Source organism: Jaculus jaculus, chromosome 7 (assembly GCF_020740685.1).
Source record: "Jaculus jaculus isolate mJacJac1 chromosome 7, mJacJac1.mat.Y.cur, whole genome shotgun sequence".
Lineage (NCBI taxonomy): Eukaryota > Metazoa > Chordata > Mammalia > Rodentia > Dipodidae > Jaculus > Jaculus jaculus.
Genome location: NC_059108.1, coordinates 147,070,952 through 147,095,860, shown reverse-complemented (window position 1 = coordinate 147,095,860; position 24,909 = coordinate 147,070,952). Strand labels below are relative to the sequence as shown.

Genomic DNA, 24,909 nt, shown 5'->3' with positions numbered 1-24,909 from the left:
AGGCCCTGGCGTGCCTGTTCTCTCTCTCTCTCTCTTTCTATCTGCCTCTTTCTCTGTCACTCTCAAATAAATAAAATAAACAAAAAAAATTTTTAAAGAAAGGCAATATTGGGCTGGAGAGATGGCTTAGCGGTTAAGCACTTGCCTATAAAACCTAAGGACCCCGGTTCAAGGCTCGATTCCCCAGGACCCATATTAGCCAGAGGCACAAGGGGGCACACCTGTCTGTAGTTCGTTTCCAGTGGCTGGAGGCCCTGGTGTGCTCATTCTCTCTGCCTCCTTCTCTTTGTCACTTTCAAACAAATAAATAAAAGTAAACAAACAAAAAAAGCCAAAATTAACAGACAAATAAGTAAATTATTTTTTAAATCAACTTAAAATAAAGATTTCATTGCTGTGGATGTAGCCCAGTAGTAAAAGTACTCCCTAACATCCACACAGCCCTGGGTTCTAGTCCTAGTATCATAAACCAAAAAAAGGGAAGAGGAGGGAAAGAAAAAGAGGAAGAACACTTAATTGTAGTCACACAATGTTATAAATTAGGGTTTTCTTTTTCTTTCTTTATTTGCAAACAGAGAGAGACACAAGTGAGAGCGAAAGAATGGGCATATCAGGGCTTTCCAGCTACTGCAAAGGAACTCCAGATGCATGTACCACCTTGTACATCTGGCTTTACCTGGGAACTGGTGAATCAAACCCAGGTCATTAGGCTTTGCAGGCAAGCACCTTAATTGAGCCACCTCCCCAGCCCTAAATGTTATAAATTTTGACAACAATTTGATAATCTCCCTAATGAGCTCAAGTTAAAAAAAAATGAGCTACAGAAAGATAAATTACATGATTTTACAGACACTTTCACATTAATTATTGTTCAACATTATTTTAAAACGTTAAAAATTCAGAGCCCACCTTTAATCCCAGCACTCGGGAGGCAGAGGTAGGAGGATCGCAGTGAGTTCGAGGCCTCCCTGAGACTACATACTCAGCCTGGGCTCGAGTGAGACCCTACCTCAAAAAACAATAAATAAATAAATAAATAAATCAGGAGTAAACCAATCTGCCTGACATAAACCATCTGTGACACCTTCCACAATCTATTACAAAATTCAAAGTTAAGGGAGAGTTCATCTGTCTGAAGAGGAATCTTTAAAGAAAAACTAGCAGTATAGCAGACTCGATTTTGAGAAATTATTATGTATAAAGAATTATAGAAGCTAGGTGTGGTGGCACACGCCTTTAATCCCAATACTTGGGAGGCAGTGGTAGGAGGATTGCCATGAGTTCGAGGCCACCCTAAGACTCCATAGTGAATTCCAGGTCAGCCTAGGCTAGAGTGAGACCCTATCTCGGAAAAAAAAAGAATTATAGAAACAAAACAACTTCTGGTCATCTCATTCTTCATTCCTAGTCCCAAACTGGGCAATCCAGATCAGGAGCAAATGGACAATCATGGTCCCTGAACACAATGGAATACTGTCCAGCAACCACAAAGAACCAGCTGATGGTATATTGCACAACAAATTTTAGTTACTTACAATTACTTGTTAGTGCTAGGGAGACAACTTAGTGATTAAAAGAAATCCTGCAGGTCTAGGTTCAATTCTCCAGCCACCCACATAAAGCCAAACAGGAGTTGGGCAAGGTGGCATGGTGACACCTTTAATCCCAGCATTTGGGAGGCAGTGGTAAGAGGATTGCCTTGAGTTCGAGGCCACCCTGAGACTACATAGTTAATTCCAGGTCAGCCTGGGCCAGAGGGAGACCCTACCTCAAAAAACCTAAATAAATAAAGCCAGACGGGCATTTGTTTGCAGGGGTAAGAGACCCTGGCATACCCATAATACAGATAAAATAATTTTATTTCAAAAAATTACTTTTGGGGCTGGACGGATGGCTCAGCGGTTAGGCGCTTGCCTATGAAGCCTAAGGACCCCGGTTCAAGGCTTGATTCTCCAGGACCTACATTAGCCAGATGCACAGGGGGGCACATGCGTCTGGAGTTTGTTTGCAGTGGCTGGAAGCCCTGGCGCGTTCATTCATTCTCTCTCTCTCTACTTCTTTCTCTGTCTGTCACTCTCAAATAAATAAAAAATAAAAGTATTTTTTAAAAATTACTTTTAGAGCCAGGCATTGTGGTGCACGCCTTTAATCCCAGCATTCAGGAGGCAGAGGTAGGATTGCCATGAGTTCAAGACCAACCTGAGACTGAGTTCCAGGTCAGCCTGAACTAGAGTGAGACCCTGCCTTGAAAAACAAAACAAAACAACAACAAAAAAAGAATTGTTATTTTTTTGTGGGGGGGGGGTCTTACTCGCTATGTAACCCAAAATGGCCTCAAACTACTGATGATCCTCCAGCCTCAGTCTCCAAGTGCTGATATTATGGACATGTGCCACCATGACCCATTAAAATTACTTTATTTTTTGGCCTTGATATCCATGACCTCATAGTGCCGGATACTACCTACACAAGACCATCATAAGAGGAAGGAAAGATCACAATATCAAAATAAAAGAGAGACTTATTGAGATGGGCAGGGGATATGATGGAGAATGGAATTTCAAAGGGGAAAAGGGGGGGAGGGTATTACCATGGGATATTTTTTATAATCATGAAAAATGTTTTAAAAATTTGAGAAAAAATAAAATAAGATTTAAACAAAACTGGGGGGGGGGGGGGAAATAACTCTTTTCAGACTTTGAGATGGTATTTGGCCTTGGTCCTAACTTCTGTCAAAAAGTGCCTGCCAAGGTTTTCTTAAATATGCAGCAAAACACTAACCATGCAGGACAAGATATAATATCAGATAGGATTAAAATTAGCAGTTGGCTTTAATAAAAACTATCACTAGGAAAAAAAAAAGCCATGTACTGGGAGAATGTGTTGTAAATAAAAGTTTCCATAAAAGACTTGAACGCAGGGCTGGAGAGATGGTTTAGTGGTTAAGGCATTTGTCTGTGAAGGCTAAAGATCCAGGTTTAATTTCCCAGTACCCATATAAAGCCAGATGTACAATGTGGTGCAAGTGTGCGGAATTTGTGTACAGTAGCTAGAGGCCCTGGTATGCCCACTCTCTCTGTTTTTCTCTGAAATAAATGAATAAAATTAAAAAAAAAAAAAAGTGCCTGCAAGGGCTGGAGAGATGGTTTAGCGGTTAAGCGCTGGCCTGTGAAGCCTAAGGACCCCGGTTCAAGGCTCGGTTCCCCAGGTCCCACGTTAGCCAGATGCACAAGGGGGCGCACGCGTCTGGAGTTCGTTTGCAGTGGCTGGAGGCCCTGGTACGCCCATTCTCTCTCTCTCCCTCTATCTGTCTTTCTCCCTGTGCCTGTCGCTCTCAAATAAATAAATAAATAAATGAACAAAAAAATAAAATGGATGGACCTGGAAAGGATTATACTAAGTGAGGTAACCTAGGCCCAGAAAAGTCAAGCGCCACATGTTCTCTCTCATATGTGGATCCTAGCTACAGATGATTGGGCTTCTGTGTGAGAATGAAAATACTTAGTAGCAGAGGCCAGTAAGTTAAAAAGAAGACATAAAGGGAAGAGAAAGGAAGGGAGGAGGGTAATGAATTGGTTGATATTGAATATATGTAAGTACAATAATAGAGATATGGAGGTAATATGATGGAGAATGGAATTTCAAAGGGGAAAGTGGGGGGGAGGGAGGGAATTACCATGGGATTTTTTTTTATAATCATGGAAAATGCTAATAAAAATTTTTTAAAAAATTTAAAATTAAAAAAAAAATACAGACATTGGCCGGGCATATGGACGCCTTTAATCTCAGCACTTGGGAAGCAGAGGTAGAAGGATCACTGTGAGTTCGATAGTGAATTCCAAGTCAGCCTGGACCAAAGTGAGACCCCACCTCGAAAACAAAAAACAAAACAAACAAAAAACACTGGGCTGGAGAGATGGCTTGGCAGTTAAGGCATTTACTTGCAAGGACCCAGGTTTGATTCTCCAGGACCCACCCTCATGGTGGTGCATGCATCTGGAGTTCCCTCCACCCCTGCTTGCTCTCTGCCTCTTTCTCACTCTAATAAACAAAAATTTTTAAAAACACACACACACACAAAAATATATATATATTAAAAAAGTGCCTGCAAAAACCCACACAAGACCCTCATAATAGGAGAAAAAGATGATGACATCAAATTAAAAGAGAGACTAATGGAGAGAGGGAGGGAATATGACAGAGAGCAGAGTTATGAAGGGGAAAGTGGGGGACGTGAGGGGAGGGAAATACCATGGTTTGTTGTCTGTAAGTATAGAAGTTGCCAATAAAAAAATACATATATATATATATATATATATATATATATATATATATATATATCACAAAAAAGTGCCTGAAATGAAAAAAAATTACTTTATTTTTATTTATTTATTTAGGTGTATGTGGCACACTGCAGAAGCCAGAAGATGGTGGGTGTCTCCATCACTCTTTCACCTTACAATACTGAGATAAGGTCTCTTACTGAACCTAGAACTCCCTATTTTTCAGTTAGACTGGTTGACCAGGGAACCCCAGGAATTTTTCTACCTCTGCCCCTCTTTAGCACAGGGGTTACAAGCATGCACAGCTACTCCCAGCTAAGTAAGTGGGTGATGGGGATCAAAGTCAAGTCCTTGTAATTGCTCAAAAAGTGCTCTTACCTGCTGACCCGTCTCCCCCAGAACTGTGTATGTGCATGTATGCATGTATGTGTATGTTGTGGTCACATGGGCAACATGTGTGTGGGAGTCAGGGGTCAATGTCAACTATATTCTTCAATCAATTTTCACCTTATTTTATTTTTGGACCATGATCTCTCTGAACTCAGAGCTCACTTTTTTGACAAGACCAGCCAGAAAGCCATAGGGAGCTGGCAGTCTCCACCTGCCAAGCCCTGAAATTACAGGTGTGAGCCGCTACACCTGGCTTTTATGTGAGTGATGGGGATTCCAATCCAGGTCCTTATGCTTATGTGGCAAGCATTTTACCAAATGATCCATCTCCTCAGCCCTACAATTACTTTCTATTATGGTAAAATGTATGTAATATGCCAGGTGTGGTAGCATACCTATAATCCAAGTACTTGAAAGGATAAAACAGGATGGAAAGCTTCAAGCCAGCCTGGGCTACACTAGGAGACCCTATTTTTGCCACTCCCTCACCAAAAAAAAAAAATAAAAATTATGTGTGTTTGCATATATGAATGAATATACAGATATGCCATTAAAATCTTTATTTTTTGTTTTTTTAAATTTTCTGTTCATTTTATTTATTTATTTATTTATTTGAGAGCGACAGACAGAGCAAGAAAGGTAGATAGAGAATGGGCATGCCAGGGCCTCCAGCCACTGCAAACGAACTCCAGACACCCCTTTGTGCATCTGGCTAATGTGGGTCCTGGGGAATCAAGCCTCGAACCAGGGTCCTTAGGCTTCACAGGCAAACGCTTAACCACTAAGCCATCTCTCCAGCCCTTCTTTTGTTTTTTTGAGGTAGGGTCTCACTCTAGTTCAGCCTGACCTGGAATTCACTATGTAGTATCAGGATGGCCTCAAACTTGTGGTGATCCTTCTACCTCTGCCTCTCAAGTGCTATGATTTAAAGTGTGCACCACCACGCCTGGCTCCATTAAAATCATTTTTAAGATTAGCCAAGAAAAAAGGAGCAGTAGCTCAAATTAATGAAATGAAAGGAAACCCTATGCTACCACTGATGCCACAGAAAGACAGGAAAGTGGCTTTGCACACACAAGGCCCTGGATGCTGGTCTCAAAGACAGGAGAGTTTACTAAGAAACACTAAGAACAACTGTGTGCCAAAGAAAAGCTCCTTAAATGACATTACCAAAACTCACTCATGAAGAAAATGAAAATATGAACTGTTCTGCAAGTACAAATAACAAGTTAGTAATTAAAAACTACCACAAGAGCTGGAGAGATGGTTTGGCAGTTAAGTCGTCTCTGCCTGCAAAGCCAAAGGACCTCGGTTTGATTTACCCAGGACCCACATAAGCCAGATGCCCAAGGTGGCACATGAATCTGGAGTTCATGTGCAGTGTCTGGAGGCCCTGGCATGACCATTCTCTCCCTTCCCCATCCTTCCCCTGCCTCTTTCTATCACTCTCTCAAATAAATGAATAAATAAATATTTAAAAGAATCTATTTAAAAAGAAACTACCACAAGCCAGGTGTGGTAGCACATGCTTTTAAAATCCCAGCACTCGAGGTAGGAGGATCACAGTGAGTTCAAGGCCACCCTGAGACTACTGAGACTACAGAGTCAATTCCAGGTCAGCTTGGACCAGAGTGAGACCCTACCTCGAAAAACCAAAAAAAAAAAAAAAAAAATCCCAACACTCAAGAGGCAGAGGTAAGAGGATCGCCGTGAGTTCAAGGCCACCCTGAGAATACATAGTGAATTCCAGGTCAGCCTGGCTAGAGTGGAAACCCTACCTCGGAAAAAAAAATTAAAAGGTCAAGGTCAGCCTGAGACTACATAGAGGAATTTTGGGTAAGCCTGGGCTAGACTGAGATCCTACCCTGGAAAACCAAAAAAAAAAAAAAAAAAAGCCCAGGCCTGACGGCTTCATTGGTACATCCCACCAAGTGTTTGAAGAATTAATACCAACTCTCCAAAGTCATCCAAAAAAGTGGATGGAAGAACACTTCCAGAATCATTGTGCAGGCCTAACATTGTAGTATTATCCCGACACAAAAACCAAAGACATAGCTGGGAATCAGGATGGAGGATGGGTACCTCTTATGAATATAGATGTGACAAAAAAAAAAAAACAGATGTCAGACATGATGATGCACACTTTTAATCCTAGCACTTGGCAGGCAGAGGTAGGAGGATTGCCATGAGTTTGAGGCCTCCCTGAAACTACATAGTGAATTCCAAGTCAGCCTGCCAAAACCCACACAATTATCTTTATTATTATTATTATTATTAAAGATAGAGGGGGAGAGAGAGTGAGAATGGGCACGCCAGGGCCTCAACCCATTGCAAACGAACTCCAGACACATGTGTTACCATGTGCCTCTGGCTTATTACGTGGGACCTGGAGAATCGAACCTGGGTCCTTAGGCTCTGCAGGCATGCACCTTAACTGCTAAGCCATCTCTCTAGTCCCACAGAATTATCTTAATAGATACAGAAAAGACATGTGATGATATCCAACAAAGAACCATGACAAAAACACACAAACACCTAGGATGAGAAGAGAACTTTACCCTGATAATGGTGAGCACAGAAACTCACAGCTAATGCCATACTGACTGGTGCAGCCTGTTCTCTGTAAGAACAGAGCAAGACAACAAGCACTGTTCTTGCTACTTCTGCGTTAGTACAGTGGAGCTCCAGCCAGGGAAATCAGGTAGCACGAGAAACAAAGTATCCAAACTGGGGAGGAGGCAAAGCCAGCTTTTCCAGCAGGGGCTGTGGTTTTGTTTTGTTGAGACAAAGGTCTCACTGTAGACAAGACTGGCCTCCAACCTGCAATACTTCTCAGCCTCCTAAGTAGGTTACATGTATGTGCCTGCCAGCACACCTACCCTCCTATGTGAAAACTCTGAAGAATCCCCTAAGAGTGATTAGAGCTGGGTCAGTGAGAGTATATGGAAGCACAAGGCCTGTGGCTCCATCCCATACTAAAAACAAACAAACAGCAAAAACAAAAAGGAAAGAAAAAAGCACACATTACATTAGGACTAATAAAGGAGGAGTTGGAGAGATGGATTAGCAAATAAGCCCCTTGCCTACAAAGCCTAACGACCCAGGCTTGATTCTCCAGTACCCATTTAAAGCCAGATGCACAAATTGGCACATGTATTCTGGTTATCTCTCTTCTCTCTCTCTCTCTCTCTCTGCTTGCAAATAAATAAAAATAATTTTTTAAAAGTTAGAACGTGCCAGACATGGTGGCGCACACCTTTAATCCCAGCACTTGGGAGGCAGAGGTAGGATTACCGCCATGAGTTCGAGGCCACCCTGAGACTACACAGTAAATTGCAGCCTGACCTACAGTGAAACCCTACCTCAAGAAAAGAACAAAAGGAAAGGGAGCTGGAGAAATGGGTTAGCGGTTAAGGCACTTGTTTGTGAAACCTAAGGATCCAAGTTCAATTCCCCAATACCCACATAAAGCCAGATGCACATGGTGGTGCATGTGTCTGGAGTTCGTTTGCAGTGGCTGGAAGCCCTGGCACACATATTCTCTTTGTCTTTCTAGCTTTGCTCTATCTCCCTCTGGTTACAAATACATAAATAAAAGTAGGTTAAAAAAATTAAAGCATGAATAAACTATGCAAGAAAACACTGCTCAGTAATGAACAGCAATGATTAACTGGTAACATGCTACAACATGGGGATGAACCTCGAGAACAAACTCCAAAAAGAAGTCAGTCAAAACAAGTGTAGGGCCCTCACCTATACTGACAGAATTAGGGAGAAAGAAGCAGGAGGACTACCATAAAAAGTTTGAAGCCGGAGCTGGGCATGGTCGTGCACACCTTTAATCCCAGCACTCAGGAGGTAGAGGTAAGAGAATCACCATGAGTTCGAGGCCACCCTGAGACTACATAGTGAATTTCAGTTTAGCGTGGACTACAATGAAACCCTATGGGGGGGGGGGGGGTCTAAAGCCAGCCTATCACTGGTATACACCAGGTGCACAAAGGTGATCCAGAGCCATCCACTGGAATATGTGTTCATGCTGTTCACAGGTGCCACCAGCTTTGTCATACTTTACCAAGCCATCCAGGTTAACAAGGCCCACAAGAATGCAAGGTGGAGGGCTGGAGAGATGCCTCAGAGGTTAAGACACTTGCCTACAAAGCCTAACCCGCGTTCATTTCCCCAGTGCCCACATAAAAGGCAGATGCACAAAGTAGCACATGACTCTGGAGTTCATTTGCAGCAGCTGGAGGCCCTGGCACACCCATTCTGTCTCTCTCTCACTCACTTATAAATAAATAAAATGTTTTAAAAAGAATATAAGGTGAAATACAATGACATGAGCAGTGTGGATTTTGAAAATGAGCACATCTTCAAGTGCATTCAACGAGTCCACCAGAACACATTAGGAGTGTACCCTCTCTTCTTATTTTATTTTCTCTAGCTACTGGAGAGGTTTACCACCCACATAGCTCCTGGCCTGGATTGTCACGCTCTTTATGGATAGGGCTACTACACAGGAAACCCTGCCACGTGGCACTGAAGAGCAATGAGAGATTTTGTCCTCTGCCTTCATGGCACAAAGATATGCTCTGCTTTCCAGCCTCTGGGCTGGGTAAGAACTGGCTTGAGCAGTAGGTTCAAATGCTGCCCCCAAATAATTACCAGAGTTTATACTCTCATTTTGAATGATTTGCCTTTATTTCCACTTTTTGGGGTTGTTTTTGGTTTTTCAAGGTAGAGACCACTCTTACCCAGGCTAATCTGGAATTCACTGTCATCTCAGCGTGGCCTCAAACTCATGGTGATCCTCTTACCTCTACCTCCCAACTGCTGGGATTAAAGGCATGTACCAACATGCCTGGCCCCTAATTTTTAAAAATCAAAGGAGAATTCTAAAACCAGCCTGGGCTACAGTGAGATCCTGTCTGAAACCTTCCCCTGAAATAAGAAGCTAGTGTCCAAAATAATAATAATAATATTTACTTATTTATTGTGAGTCTTCTTATACAAAATGTCCCGAACAGGCAAGTATGTAATGAAGTAGAAGAGTGACTACTTACAGTTTAGGTGTCAGTAAAGAGTTGGGGGTGTAAAAATGGTCTACAAACAGAGACAGCTGCACAATTATGAAACCAATGAATTATACACTTTATGTAGGTAAACTGTATGTGACTTCTACCTCGATAAAGCTGTTACCAAAGAACCAAGTGTGGTGATACATGCCTGTAATCCCAGCACTCAATGGAGGCAGAAGAATAATGAGTTCAAGGCCAGAATGGGCTACAGAGTAAAACCTTGTCCCATAAACACTGCAAAAACAACAAATCTTGGGCTGGAGAGATGGCTTAGTGGTTAAGGAGCATGCCTGAAAAGCCTAAGGACCCAAGTTCGATTTTCCAGGTCCCACGTAAGCCAGATACACATGGTGGGGCATGCGTCTAGAGTTCATCTGCAATGGCTAGAAGCCCTGATGTGCCCATTCTCTCTAATAAATAAATAAATAAAATAAAATAAAATCTAAACCTTGGCCGGGCGTGGTAGCACACCCTTTTAATCCAAGCACTTGGGAGGCTGTATTCCAGGTCAGCATGGGCTAGAGTGAAACCCTATCTCGAAAAAACAAACAAATAAATCTTTTTCAATAAGTAATCAGCTATATAATTCAATTTAAATTTCTCTTATATTGCTGATACACAACCAGTTTTTGTCCAAAATCCTCTTAAAATATTATTTCATAAAGATTATCTGAAATTCATAAATACTACTTGAGGAAGAGGACACTGTCCAGCCTATGCACACCACTCCCAGTCACACACAGGAAGCCTGCTTCCCTCCTGTCTCCCGGTCACCTGAGGAAGAGGACACTGTCCAAGCGTCTTTCATACTTTCAGCACAGGCCAGGGGCGCCTCCTCCTCCTCCCCCGCCTTCAAGCCTTTTTAGTCTCTGTCTCTGGTCTCCAGGGCTTATGCAGGCTTGCTTCCCTTATTTCTACTTCCTCCTTCCACTCATCCCAGGAACCTTCTGAGGAAATGAATTGGTGTAGAAATGAGGCAAAGAGTAGTAAATACAGGTACTTCCCGCAGCCATGCATCAGGACCACCTCCTCGTGAGAGAGACAGCACAGAACTCCCCTACATGCTCCATACCCCATCCCAACCAGAGCATACAAACTTCATGGGGACAGTGTCTTGTGGACAAGCTGAGCTCCAGGGGAACAAGAAATGTGTTCTGTTCAACAATGAAGTGCCTGGCACATCTGGAGTCCTTCATAAGATGCTTATGTGGCTGGAGATGCAGCTCAGTGGTGCAGTGTTGCCTAGCGCATAAAGCCCTGTGTTCAATCCCCAGCACTGAGAAAAAAGCAAGTAACAATGTTCACACCGTTTTGCACAGTGGGGGGAAGTAAATGAATAATTGGATCTCTGATTTAGAAGAACTGCAAACCCAAAACTTGGTTGCCTATATGCTTGAGTGAAAGCTGGGGATCATCAGAGGTATCTCCAGAGCCTGAGCAACAATGGACAGAAAAGAGGACTGACATCATACTGTAGAAGCAGTTACACCCCGAATCTGCCTCAACCCCACCCTCCTCTGCACCACACCTCCCCAGGAAGCTGGCAGCTGCTCCCCATTCTGCTCCTAGGCAAGGAGAAGCTTCCTCGTGAGAAAATTTCAAGGCCAAGAGAAAAGTTGTTACCAACTTCTGACATTACCCATCATACTAGAAAGGTCCACACCTTAATTCCTAAAGATGAGTTTGCCAGTGTATACAAGGACTTTCATCCTCTACACAATTATAGAAAAATAGTCAATCATTACTAGATGTGGGAGAAAACCCTCTACCAAAGACCAAAGCAGGGAATAGGAAAAACAAGAACTCAGATGAAAGAGACTACACAGCAAACTAAAGAAATGCCCTATCAGACCTAATGGCACATGCTGAGGGGGAGAAACGATGAGTTCAAGACCAGCATGAGCAACATAGTGAGGCGCTGTCTTTAAAAAAAAAAAAGGAAAAAAAAAAGCCAGGTATGGTGGCACATACCTTTAATTCAGCACTCAGGAGGCAGAGGTAGGAAGATTGCCATGAGTTCAAGGCCACCCTGAGACTACAGAGTGAATTCCAGGTCAGCCTGGGCTAGAGCAAGACCCTACCTTGAGAAACAGAAACAAAAAACAAACAAACAAAAACAGCAAATAACAAAAGACAAACTATGCAACATGACTGTGTGTGTGTAAATCAACAAAAAATTAACAGAAATGCCATTACTAAGGAATTGCTTTCAAGAAACAGAAATAGGGGCTGGAATCAAACTCCAGATGCATGTGCCACTTTGTGTGCATGTGCGACATTATGCACTTTCACCTTGTGTGTCTGGCTCTGGGAAGCTGGGGAGTTGGACATGGGTCCTTAGGCTTCACAGACAAGTGCCTTAACCACTAAGCCATCTCTCCAGCCCTTGTTTTTAATATTTTATTTATTTGAGCAAGAGAGAGAGAAAGAGGCAGATAGAGAGAGAATGGACAAGCCAGGGCCTCCAGCCACTGCAAACAAACTCCAGATACATGTACCACCTTGTGCATCTGGCTTACATGGGTACTGGCGAATTGAACCTCAGTCTGTAGAACTTGCAGGCAAGTGCCTTAACCACTAAGCAATCTCTCCAGCCCACAAATAAATTAAAACAAACAAACAAACAAACTGTTTTAAAAAAAGAAAGAGGTGGGGTATGGTGGTATATACCTTTAATCCCAGCACTTGGAAGGCAAAGGTAGGAGGATTGCCCTGAGTTCAAGGCTACTTTGGGACTAGAGTGAGACCTCAGCTTAAAATAAATAAATAAATAAATAAATATTTTAGCAAACAAAAATTTAATAACAAAACTAAGATTATGTGAATCACTTTAGTTTTAAATTTTAAATTCTGGGCTGGAGAGATGGCTTAGTGGTTAAGGCACTTGCCTATGAAGCCTAGGGACCCAGGTTTGATTCTCCAGGTCCCATGTAAGCCAGATGCATATGGTGGCACATGCATCTGGAGTTCGTTGCAGTGGCTAGAGGCCCTGGTGTGCCCATTCTCACTCTCTCTCTTCCCTCTCTCTGTCTCTAATAAACAAATAAAAATTTAAAAAAAAAATTAAATTCTAACATTGGTGAATGTGAGACTGATGTGTAAGTGGTCTTTACACTTGGTGTGAGAAAAGTATTTAGTTAGGTCTGAGGATTTGAGACCTTCAGCTTAGCCTGTGCTGGTAAGAACCAAAAGAAGGGCTAGAGAGGTGGCTAAGTGGTTAAGCGCTTGCCTGTGAAGTCTAAGGACCTCAGTTCGAGGATCATTTCCCCAGTACCCATGTTAGCCAGATGCACAAGGGGGCGCACGCATCTGGAGTTTGTTTGCAGTGGTTGGTGGCCCTGACGCTCCCATCCCCCCCCCCCCCCCCCCCCCCCCCCCCCGGTCGCTCTCAAATAAATAAAAATGAAATTAAAAGTTAAAAAAAAAGAACCAAAAGAAAAGACCAAAGTAACTGGATGTCAGTAGCTAGGAGGTCTCAGGCTGAGCACAGTCCTAAGACAGAAGAACCTATCATGGCTAGAATCAGGGAAAATGTTCAGAAACCTGGTTTAGCCAAAGGAGAGCAGGCATGATCTCAAAGTCCCCAAGTTTCCAGCCATGACACGTCCATGGAGGTCATAGGAGCCATGGGCTCAACAATGTTAGCCACCACCTAAGAACAAGAAGCTGTGTGTGCATGTTCTCCAAAGGGGCTCTAATCAACAAACCAAGTTTGGATGAAATTATAATTTAGTCCAAATTTTCTCTGAATTTCTAACTTGTTCCTAAACCAAAAAGCCAGGCGGGGTGGCATATGCCTTTAATCCCAGCAATGGGAAGGCAGAGGTAGGATTACCATGAGTTCAAGGCCACCCTGAGACTACAAAGTGTTCCAGGCCAGCCTGGACCAGAGCAAGACCCTAGTTCAGGGAAGAAAAAAAAAAAAAAAATCCAAAATTCCCTATTATATAATCTATCCTTTTTGGAAAGTTTCAACCTAAAAACAATTTTGTTGCCACAGTTACCTACCAATCAATAAAACTAAACAGAAACCTGACTGTCAACACAGATTGTTTAAAATCAAACTGTGAAGGGTGACCTTTACTGCATAGGTCCTATTTCATTTGTACACTCACCTGATTGTTATGAGCATGTAAGGACCAGCATATGGTCCAGGGACAGTTTAGATAAATAAGTTTGTTTTTCTTTGTGTGTGAGAGCAAAATTGCAAAGTCAACCTTTGTAAGCAAAAATCTAAGAAAAAAGCTGAGTACAATGACATAGTAAGAGATTACCAGAAGGTGTGTGTGCAACCCTAGATAAGTAGTGGAAAATACAAAAAACCCAGCCGCTGAGCAGCCGCTGTCCCAGTCCTCCCGACACTATGACTGACTGAACGGCTGCTCAGCGGTCCGGACTGAGACCTCCGTGAGACGCATCGCTGATCCGAATTCATCTGCCCGACACGCTGTCCGAACGACCGAGACGACTGAGACTCGCCTTGAAAACTGCAAACCGAGAGAAAGTCGGAGCACGGACCCCGCGTCGCCAGGTTGTGACGTCAGAAATCTCACAGACCGAGTCTCGCGATACTCCCAAGTGTCGCGATATCAGGTTGTATACATTTTAGACTCACTAGAAATATTGTGTTAGTAGTGATGAATATAATTTGGATATATATATATTAGCTATAATATTAGTTGTGATAGTTTGGACTTGCTTGTGTGTGACTTTCATCCCAGTAAACTCCTTTGCGAGTACACCAGCGTCTGAGTATTATTGACCTTCATGGGCGGAATCCTCTCAACCAATCACCTTTGAGAGTGCTCGCGACACCTGATATACTTTAAATCAAATAAAATCCAAAAATAAATACTATATGGAGGCTAGGAGAGTAGCACCCTGGGATTGACCCCTAAACCACCAAAAAAATAGTTATAACAAGGCTGGAGAAGCCAGGCATGATACTGCACACCTTTAATCCCAGCACTCAGGAGGCAGAGGTAGGAAGGTAACTGTGAGTTTGAGGCTACCCTGAGACTACATAGTGAAGTCAGGTCAGCCTGGAAAAGAGTGAAACCCTACCTCAAAAAACAAACAAACAAAAAAAGGCTGGAGAAAAAAAAAAAAAAAAAAGCCTGGAGAGATGGCTTAGCAGTTAAGACACTTGCCTGCAAATCTAAAGGACCCAGGTCAATTCCCCAGTACCACGTGAAGCTAGATGCACAAGGTGGTGCAAGCATCTGGAGTTCATCTGCAGTGGTTAGAGGAAGGCCCTGGCAGGCCCATTCTCTCTCTCTCTGCTTCTTTTGCTCCTTTCTCTCTCTCAAGTCAATAATAAATAGGTTTTCTAAGTTATAAAAAGGCCAAGTGTGGTGGCAAACAACTTTACTCCCAGCACTCAGGAGGGAAAGATAGGAGGATTGCCATGAGTTTGAGGCCACCCTGAAGACTACACAGTGAATTCCAAGTTAGCCTGGGCTACAGCGAGACCCTATCTTGAGAAAAAACAAAATTCAAAAGGTCATAAATCATTCTTACTGTCAAAATGCTCCTAACCTTCCACTGCAAACCTTGTATTCCAGGTCAGCCTAGACAAGAATTAAACCCTACCATGAAAAAACAAAAAAAAATGTAAAAAATCTATATTTGGTCTCATCGAACACAGACCTTTTACTTGTCACTCTCAAAAACACTTTCTGATGGGACATGGTGGTGCACATGCCTTTAATCCCAGCACTCCAAAGGAGTAAGTAGGACTCTGCCGTGAGTTTGAGGCCATCCTGAGACTACATAGTGAATTCCAGGTCACCCTGAGCTAAATAAAATGAGACTCTACCTTACAAAGGCTTGGGAATTAACGATCCTGCCCTCTTGCTTGCTGATTTGGAATCAACACTGGCAAACAGGCAACTCAGCATCTGGCTCCACAAGAGGCTGGGCTGCGCAGGACTGAAGAGAGGAGAGGAACTGCCTGCTCCTGGTTCCCTAACATACACCAAGAGTCAGTGCCTGAGGAGCATTCACCACACAGTATAAACTTTTCCAGGTAGGTGGCCCACATGGCGGTATCCTGACCTGAGAACAATTTCAACTCCAGTTTCGTTTATTTAATGTAGCAGGGCGTGGTGGCGCACGCCTTTAATCCCAGCACTCAGGTGGCAGGGGTAGGAGGGTTGCTGTGAGTTCAAGGCCACCCTGAGACTACATGGTGAATTCCAGGTCAGCCTGGACTAGAACCCCCCACACACAAAAAATATTTAATGTAGACATGGCCATTCGTTCATTTCACAGCCCACCTGTCTACAAAGTAGTTTGAGAAGAGAAAAAGTAGGACTGGCTTGTTAATGTTTAATGGTTTCAATTCTCCTACCTCATACCATGCAGTCAGTATCAACATGCATTTCCAAGAGCTATTTATAAAATCTAAATTATGTTAATTTTTATCATGCAATCCCAACATTTCCCTATAATTTTAAAAACCTGCATTCTAAGTCTATTTAATAAAAGCGTTCCTGTGTTCAACACCTTATCCAGAGAAAACATTAAGTGTACAAGGTATTGCCGGACATGATGGCACTCGCCTTTAATCCCAGCACTTGGGAGGCAGAGCTAGGAGGATCGCTGTGAGGTCGAGGCCACCCTGAAACTACTTAGTGAATTCCAGGTCAGCCTGGGCGAGAGTGAGACTCTACCTCAAAACCCCCTTTCCAAAACAAAAAGTGTACAAGGTAACTTACAATGCTCCACACCATCGATTAGGCCTTAGGAATTAAATTTGGTGGCTTTGCCGCCTCACACAAAGAGATAGGAATCCTCTCAGAGAGCTCCGTAGCTCCATGTTACACTAGTGATGAGAAAACTAGCCAGAAGTCTAGAAAGATTCATTCTACTCTTTAGGAGAAATCACACAAGAGAAGATGCCCAGAACAGGTATTGCAAAGCCATGACATCTATCTCCTCGTCTACAGGCCGCACAAGGACAGGGCAGAGAACCTCTGTAGCCTGTCCAATGTGGCAGGCTGGGATTTCAAACAGCAGCTCAGTCCAACTGTGATACTTGAGCTGTGAAAAGCTCAACATAAGAAAACACATTTTATACAAAGATAATACACAGCACAGTTTATCTCAACTGGTTGCTTGTATTTATTGTTATTTACCAGTGGAAACCTTAAAGTGTTTCACATGTTCTGCTTCATACAATATTCCAATTTACTTTTTTTTTTTTTTTTTTTGCAAGGGAAACAGGCTTTAGCAGTCTGAGATCAGATCACAGAATATCCCCCTCTAACTATGCCAAGCTGTTCCTATGCTGTTGGCACAAATCATTCACATGAAAAACAACCCTGTTTCCTGAAAGCTGGGGTATACTGTCAGCTCACCACTGGACTGTACCAACCAACAAGAACTGGTCAGGTGGCTAACAATTTCCTGTGAAGCTTAAGGACCCATGTTCAACTCCCCAGATCCCACATGAGCCCGATGCATAAATGATGCACGTGCACTGTCACCCACACATACAAGGTGGAGCATGTGTCTGGAGTTTGACTGCAGTAGCTGGAGGTCCTGGTATGCCAATTTTCTCTCTTATAAAAAAAAAAAAAGGATCTCAAGAAACACACAGGCAAAGCAAGGTTTTGCCAACTTATAATTAAGGTCCAGAGTTTCATAGTGGAAACCAATCAACCTATAAAGATAATCAAAGGAAAATTAAAGACAAAGCCCTACAAAAACTGAAATGATCATCCACTGCATCACTGTGGCAATAAAAGCCAAATGTCTTTAAAACTTACTTTTTTAGGGCTGGAGAGATGGCTTAGCGGTTAAGCGCTTGCCTGTGAAGACTAAAGACCCCGGTTCGAGGCTCGGCTCCCCAGGATCCACGTTAGCCAGATGCACAAGGGGGTGCACGCGTCTGGAGTTCGTTTGCAGAGGCTGGAGGCCCTGGTGCGCCCATTCTCTCTCTCTCCCTCTATCTGTCTTTCTCTCTGTGTCTGTCGCTCTCAAATAAATAAATAAAATTTTTAAAAAATTAAAAAAAAAAACTTACTTTTTAAAAATTTTTAGTTCATTAAGGTATGGTCTCACCCTGGGATTAACAGTGTACACTACCATGTCTGACCTAGTTTTTTTTTTTAACTTTTTAAAAAAAATATGCATTTGCAAGCAAGCAGAGAGAGAGAAGACAGACAAGACAAGAGAGAATGGGAGCACCAGGGCCTCTAACCACTACATACGAACTCCAGATGCATGTGCCCTTTCCGCATCTGGTTTACTTGGGTCCTGGTGAAATGAACCTGGGTCCTTTGGCTTTGCAGGCAAGGTGCCTTAACTGCTAAGCCATCTTTCCAGCCCTTAATTACTTGTGGTAAAAAATATATATATCAGGGCTGGAGAGATGGCTTAGCAGTTAAGATGTTTGCCTGGGAAACCTAATGACCCAGGTTTGATTCTCCAGGTCCCATGTAAGCCAAATGCACATGGTGGCACACATTTCTGGAGTTTGTTTGCAGTGGCTAGAGGCCCTGGCACGCTCATTCTTTCTCTCTCTCCCTCCCACCCCTCTCTATGTCTCTAATAAATAAACTTTTAAAGTTTTATTTACTTGAGATAGAGAGACAGAGCTAGAGAAAGAGGCAGATAGAGAGAATGGGCACACCAGGGCTCTAGCCACTGCAAATAAACTCCAGACCCACGTACCACCTTATGCATCTGGCTCATGTGGACACTGAGGAACCTGGGTCCTTAGGCTTCGCAGGCAATGGCCTGAACCACTAAGCAGTCTCTCCAGCCCCTTGATTACTTTTCATTACTTACATTTTCCAGATGTTATAAAAAATTTCAAATAAATCTCAAATTTTGGGCTGAATCAGCTGCTTTCTTGTTTAAAGTAGAATTCTACTTGTTATTAGCTACTCGGCAACACTTGGTTGGTGGGGACAGGCTGGCTCTCTACATGCTGGGAATGAACTTATCGTATTTCAAACATGGCAAAGCAGTAAGTGCAAAAGCTCAACACTGCACAGGTGGAAAGCCTGGAGATACTTTCTGAGCTGAAGTCACTCCACTTTGACACTAGGATATTAGGACTGCTCTAATAGTTTATCAGAAATACCATTCTTGGGAGGCTGGAGAGATGGCTTAGCGATTAAGGTACTTGCCTGCAAAGCTTAAGGACCTAAGTTCAATTCCTCAGTACCCACGTAAACCACATGCACAAGGTAGAGTTTGTTTGCAGTGGCTGGAGGCCCTGGAATACCCATATATTCTCTCTCTCTGTATCTCTGCCTCCCTCTCCTTCAAATAAATAAATAAAAATATGAAAAGAAACACCATTCTTGCAACTGGAGCGATGGCTCAGCAGTTAAGGTGCTTGCCTGCAAAGCCTAATGACCCTGGTTAGAGTTCCCTGCACCCACATAGAGCCAGATGCACAAAGTGGCACATACATCTAGTTTGTTTGCAGTGGCTAGAGGCCCTGGCATACCTTTTCTTGTTCTTATTCTTTCTTTCTCCATCTCTGCTTGCAAATAAATAAGTAAAAATATTAAAAAAAAAAAACTCTAGCCGGGCGTGGTGGTACACGCCTTTAATTCCAGCACTCGGGAGGCAGAGGTAGAAGGATCACTGTGAGTTCGAGGCCACCCTGAGAATACATAATGAATTCCAGGTCAGCCTGGGCTAGAGAGAGACCCTACCTTGAGAAACCAAAAAAAAAAAAAAAAAAGAGGGCTGGAGAGATGGCTTAGCAGTTAAGCGCTTGCCTGTGAAGCCTAAGGACCCCAGTTCAAGGCTCAATTCCCCAGGACCCACGTTAGCCAGGGCTAGAGTCAGCCTGGGCTAGAGTTCAACCCTACATTGGAAAAAGCAAAAAACATCTAAACAATAACTGTGCATGCATCTTTTCTGGTAACACAGCACTTAGGTGTTGTGATGGTGTATAACAGCACATGGGGCCAGGTGTGGGGGCACACACCTTTATTCTCAGGCACTTGGACAGCAGAGGTAGGAGGATCACTGTGAGTTCAAGGCCAGTCTGAGACTGACTACAGAGTGAGTTCCAGATCACCCTGAGCTAGAGCTGAGACCCTATCTCATTAAAAAAAAAAAAAAAAGAAAAGTCACATAGCACTTTTCATTGAAATTTTCTCCTCATATTTTAAACCCATTTTGCACAATTTTGTTGTTGTTTGGGGATTTTTGTTGTTTTCCCAGGTAGGGTTTCACTTTATCTAGCCCAGGCTGACTGGGAACTCACTATGTAGTCTCAGGCTAGCCTCGAGTTCATGGCCTGGACTTCTTTTGTTTTTGTTGTTTGTGAGATAAGATTTCAATGTAATCCCGGCTGGCCTTAAACTTCTGATCCTCCTGCCTCTACTATCCAAGTACTGAGATTATAAGCATGTGCCATCACACCCAGCTTGTTCTATAGTTTAATTATTTATTTATTTATTTTGGCTCTTCAAGGTAGAGTCTCACTCTAGCCCAAGCTGACATGCAATTCACTATGTAGTATCAGGGTGGCCTTGAATTCACAGCAATCCTCCTACCTCCACCTCCCCAGTGCTGGGATTAAAGGTGTGTGCCATGTTCAGATCTTGTTCTATAATTTAAAGTGTACACTTTTGTGCAAACTGAGCTAAGAGAATAATGTAACTTATCTGTAATCACACTTTCCAAGATGTATAGAAAAATTTCGATACTATGTCTACCATTACAGCACACATCTGTTTAGATTTGCAATTTGCAAAGATCAGAGCTTACAAAATTTGTCCTCACATGCTGAGAAGAGCTTCCTCCTGTGAAGCCTACGGTACCCTGTTGGTGAGCACCCAGCAGTCAGACCCACCCCCACCCAAGGGCTAAGCAAGTCCCAGGCCACAGACCACCTGGACCACACCTCATCAGTGAAGCTGACCTCCCTCTGCTTTCTCTCCCTCACATGACTGCCATGTGCACCCAGCTGAACCTGACTATGGATTCAAGATCCAGTGCTCAGAATGGAATGGCAAATGCATATGATACTGAGAAGCATCAGCCTGCAGCATGCACCTCACTTTCAAAGCAACCGTAAAGTCAGTTAATTATCCAGCTGGAAATTATGTCGCTGACAAAGGACCCTGGGAAAGCCAGTACTCTCAATGCAGGGGTCCTCCATGTAACCAAGGACATTGGGGTCCACACAAACTCCAGCCTATTCTGAGGCTTGGCTGCAACCTCTTCCTGATGCTCCCACTAGCGTGAAATAACATCTCCTGGAACAGCAACTGGACAGAGGCCCTCTAAAGAATATTGCAACTGAAGTTCTAATTTGTAAACAAAATTCCAAATCCCAGTCACCACGGTGGCAGAGTAGGGCGGGGCAGAAGGCCTCGGTGTGGAACACATTTGTTTCCTCGTGCAAGTATCAGCTTCATCAGTCCCAACGATTAGAAATGACTGGTTCAAACTGCACAGTCCTAACCCAATGACGCAAGCAAGCCAAGGGTGAGAGCTTCACAGTGTTTTGACCTAAACCTAAGCCTTGCTTCATCCTCTCAGTCCTTGTGAAAGAAGTAAGGGTCTTGAGGGTAGGCCTGTGTTCTGGAGAGGCGTAGCAGGCGTTTCACCTTACTCTCTTACCTGTCTTGGGAACTCTTAATATCACTACCTGTCTTAAACACTTGCCCTCATTTGGCACAATTACCATTGGTTAGCAGGCCACTGGTTACAGCGGTGCAGATCCCTTAGTGAAGGAGAGAGCAAACCAAGATCAGATGAAGAAAAAAGTTTTAAAGTGACAGTCCAGGCCACCCGCTAATTTTCACAAGGATCTGGCAGAATTACAATGAAGGGGAAAAGAAAAACAATCAATTTGCTCTTGCACGACGGACCTGAAATAAAGCTTTTAACCTTAAAAACCCCTTGGCGGTGCTACAGGAGCTGCTCGGGCAGTGGACATAAAGGGGCTGTGCACCGGCTGTCACCTGGGAGGGGCCCTCGGAGCTGGCCTGCTGGGCCGCGCACGCAGCCCACCGGAGCGCGAGGGCGCGCCAGGCAGCGAGGCTGCCCTCGGACCCCGCCGGGCACAGGGCTGGCAGGGGTGACTCCGGACCCCGAAGGCGAGTGCGGGGCGGGGGCAGGGCGGATGTCCCGGGGAGCGCTGCAGGAAATGGTATCCAGACTCGGAGGGTGGGTCTAGGAAGCGGCAGGGCGATGGCCGGGAGCGGGGAGGAGTGGGGCGAGGATGTGGCTCCGGCGCGGGATGAGGGGCAGGGCGGGGAGGGTCACTCACCCCACTCGAGGAACTCGGCCACGTACTTGTCGCGGCGCAGCGCCGAGGTGCTGCACTCGGTGTAGAGACACACCAGCACGTCGAGCAGCGTCTCCACGCTCAGCGAGCTCTCGTTGCGCCACGGCCCGTCCAGGAGCAGCTGCTCCAGCTTCTTGAGTCGCACCTTGGCCGACATGGTGCCGCGCGGCCCGCTCCGCTCCGTCCCCACGCGCCGGCCTCTCGCCGCCGTGCGCCCCGGCGTCAGGGCCCGTCCTCAAGGGCCCGGCGGCCACGAGCCCCGGCCGCCGCCGCCGCCGCGGCGTCCAGTCGCCGCCCCGTCCGCGTTGTCGCGTTCCGGCCTAGGCCGACATCTTGGGCTCCGTCCCGTCGGCACCGAGTCTGGGGCGCCGGGCCCCGCGGGTCCATGGGCCGGTCTCCTCCCCTCGGCGCCGCCGCCCTCCCCAGCGCCGTCCCCGCCCTCCTCAGCCTCCCGGCCGCGCCCTCCTCCCGCCGGCCACCCTTGACCCGAAGCGCTGCGGAGCCGAGCGCTGCGCAAAGCCCGGCCGGCGCCAGAGCCCCGACCCTAGCCCGGCCGGCCGCCCCCAGCCCGCGACCCTCAGCCAACCAGGGCGCGGCCAGCGCGCCGCAGCCAACCACCTCGAGGCCGGCCGCCGCGGCGCTGACCTCAGCGCGCTGCCCCCGCCTTCGCCCCGCGCTGGGGCCAGGCGTTTCGGGCCTCGCCGCTCGCCGTAGGAGCCGGGCGGAGGCGGGGCGTCCAGTGCGCTGCTGAGATTACGGGCTGCGCGTGCGTAGAGGCGCCCGGGTGGGGCGCGGCGCGGAGCGGCGCGTGTCTTGGAGCCGTGGAGTCCCGGCCTGCCCTCCGGGCTTGCGACCTACCCGGCCGGGAGCGGGGCGGCTAGGAAGCGCCCCGGGCCGAGGTCTTGCGTCCTCGGTGGTGGCGTCGGCGCCGGCGCCGGGAGCGGCTTCAGAGGACTCTGCCCCAGGCGGCCTGTGCCCGAGAGGCTGAGAGTCGCGGACCGGGCACCTGCCGAGCCGCTGCGCTAACTGCCCGCGCCGCCCCCTGCAGCGCCCACCGTCTTGCGAGTGGGGGCGACCGTCCGGTAGGAAGCTGGCACTTATCTCCCTGCGAGTCGCCGCTCTCCTGGACGCATCCAACTGGGAAGGGCGAGGAGAAAACCCAACAAACGAGGATGCATGGCCTCGGGGACCTAGTGGGGCACCGGGCCACGGGGGAGGAACCGCTACGCCGGGATGGGCGCTTCACCGAGCAGGGGCCTGGTAGAGTTTGGAAGCCGGAGACTAAGGCAACCTGTGGCAAGAGTCCCTGTGGAGTGGGGCGTGGTAGTGCCCGCCTTTAATCCCCGTGCTTGGGAGGCAGCGGTCTCGAAAGGATCGCCCTGGGTTTGAAGTCAGCCTGGGCTAGAGGGAGACCCTACTTCGGGCAGGACAGTGTGAGCGGGGAGGGGTGTAGCTCCCTATGGAATGACACCAGCCAATGGCAGCCTCTGCGGAAACTGTTGACCGAAGGGTTCAGGGTGCCTTCTGGGCTCCGGGAAATGTTATGTGACTTGATTGGATTTACGCAAACGCCCATGTAAATAAACCTAAAATGTCCTTGTGATCCGTGTGTGTCACTAACTGTATGCATATTTACCCTTAGTTTTTAAAACTCAGGCAAAATAGTCCAGTATTGAAGTGAGTCCATACATAACTGCATTCATCAGTCTGTACTGTTTATTTTTTATATCTATGATACTTCAATGAAAGCCTTTAAGGACTGGGGAGATGGCTCAGAAGTTACAGGTGCTTGTTTGCAAAGCCTGTACGCCTGGGTTCAGTACCCACCTAAAGCCAGATGCACATGGCTCATGCTTCTGGAGTTCCTTTGCACCTGCAGGAGGCCCTGGTGTACCCATACTCTTTCTTTTTTAAAAATATTTTTATTTTTATTTACTGATTTGACAGAGAGAGAGACAGAGAATGAATGGGCGCACCAGGGCCTCCAGCCACTACAGACGAACTCCAGATGTGTGTGCCCCCTTGTGCATGTGGCTAAGGTCGGTCCTTCGGCTTTGCAGGCAAACGCCTTAACCATTAAGCCATCCCTCCAGCCCCCCATACTCTTTCTTGGAGATACAGAGATGGCTGAGCCATTAAAAGTGCTTTCTTGTAAAGCCTGCCTGCCCAGGTTTTGATTCCCAGGTACCCACAAAAAGCCAGATGCAGAAAGTGGCTCATGTGTCTGAATTTCGAATGCAGTGAAAGAGTGCAATTAAAATAAAAAACACCTAGCCAGGTGTGGTGGTGCATGCCTTTAATACTAACAGTCAGGAGGAAGAGGTAGGAGGATCACTGTGAGTTCATGGCCACTCTGAGACTACATAGTAAATTTCAGGTCAGCCTGGGCTAGAGCGAGACCCCGCCTGAAAAAAAAAAAAAGAAAAAAGAAAAAAACTTGTTATAGCTGGACTTGTGGTGCATGCCTTATTTAATCCTAGCACTTGAAGGCAGAGGTAGGAGGTTGGCTGTGAGTTTGAGCCAGCCTTCTTATAAAGGCCAAGGAAGTCACCTAACCTTTAGGCTAAACACCAAATGCTTTACCTCAGCTTAAATCTTTGGGTAGGGCAACCAGACAACTGAATGTCTGGACAGTCCCCACCATTAATTTTTGCTCCACAATATCCCTGTGAGAGAATCTGTTCTCTCATGGCTGCATGGCCTTGCTCAGCCCTCTCTCCCCTACTGTCTTTAAATCCAGACTCACTGGTTACCTTACTGCGCAATTATTTGATCCCTCTGCCCTCAGGGCTTTGCACTTGCCACCCCACCCTCATCCAAGACTTCCTCATCCCAAATCTGTCTCCAGGTGACCCTTCAGGGCAGCCTTGTCTACTGCACCTGGGAC

The 24,909-nt window shown here is 45.6% G+C and overlaps 1 protein-coding gene and 1 non-coding gene across 2 annotated transcripts in view; both read right to left on the bottom strand.

The window, feature by feature from the left end:
• Cdc42bpb (CDC42 binding protein kinase beta) overlaps positions 1–22,212 on the bottom strand; it is a 133,079-nt gene extending 110,867 nt beyond the window's left edge. Inside the window, exon 1 of the mRNA XM_004649431.2 lies at positions 22,005–22,212. Coding sequence (XP_004649488.1) covers positions 22,005–22,179 — 175 coding nt within the window. The 5' untranslated portion in view covers positions 22,180–22,212. The remainder of the gene's footprint in view (positions 1–22,004) is intronic.
• On the bottom strand, positions 17,030–17,154 carry LOC123462622. The gene has a single exon (XR_006638409.1). It is a non-coding gene; the product is annotated as a small nucleolar RNA SNORA65 (small nucleolar RNA).
• Positions 22,213–24,909: the final 2,697 nt, after the last annotated feature.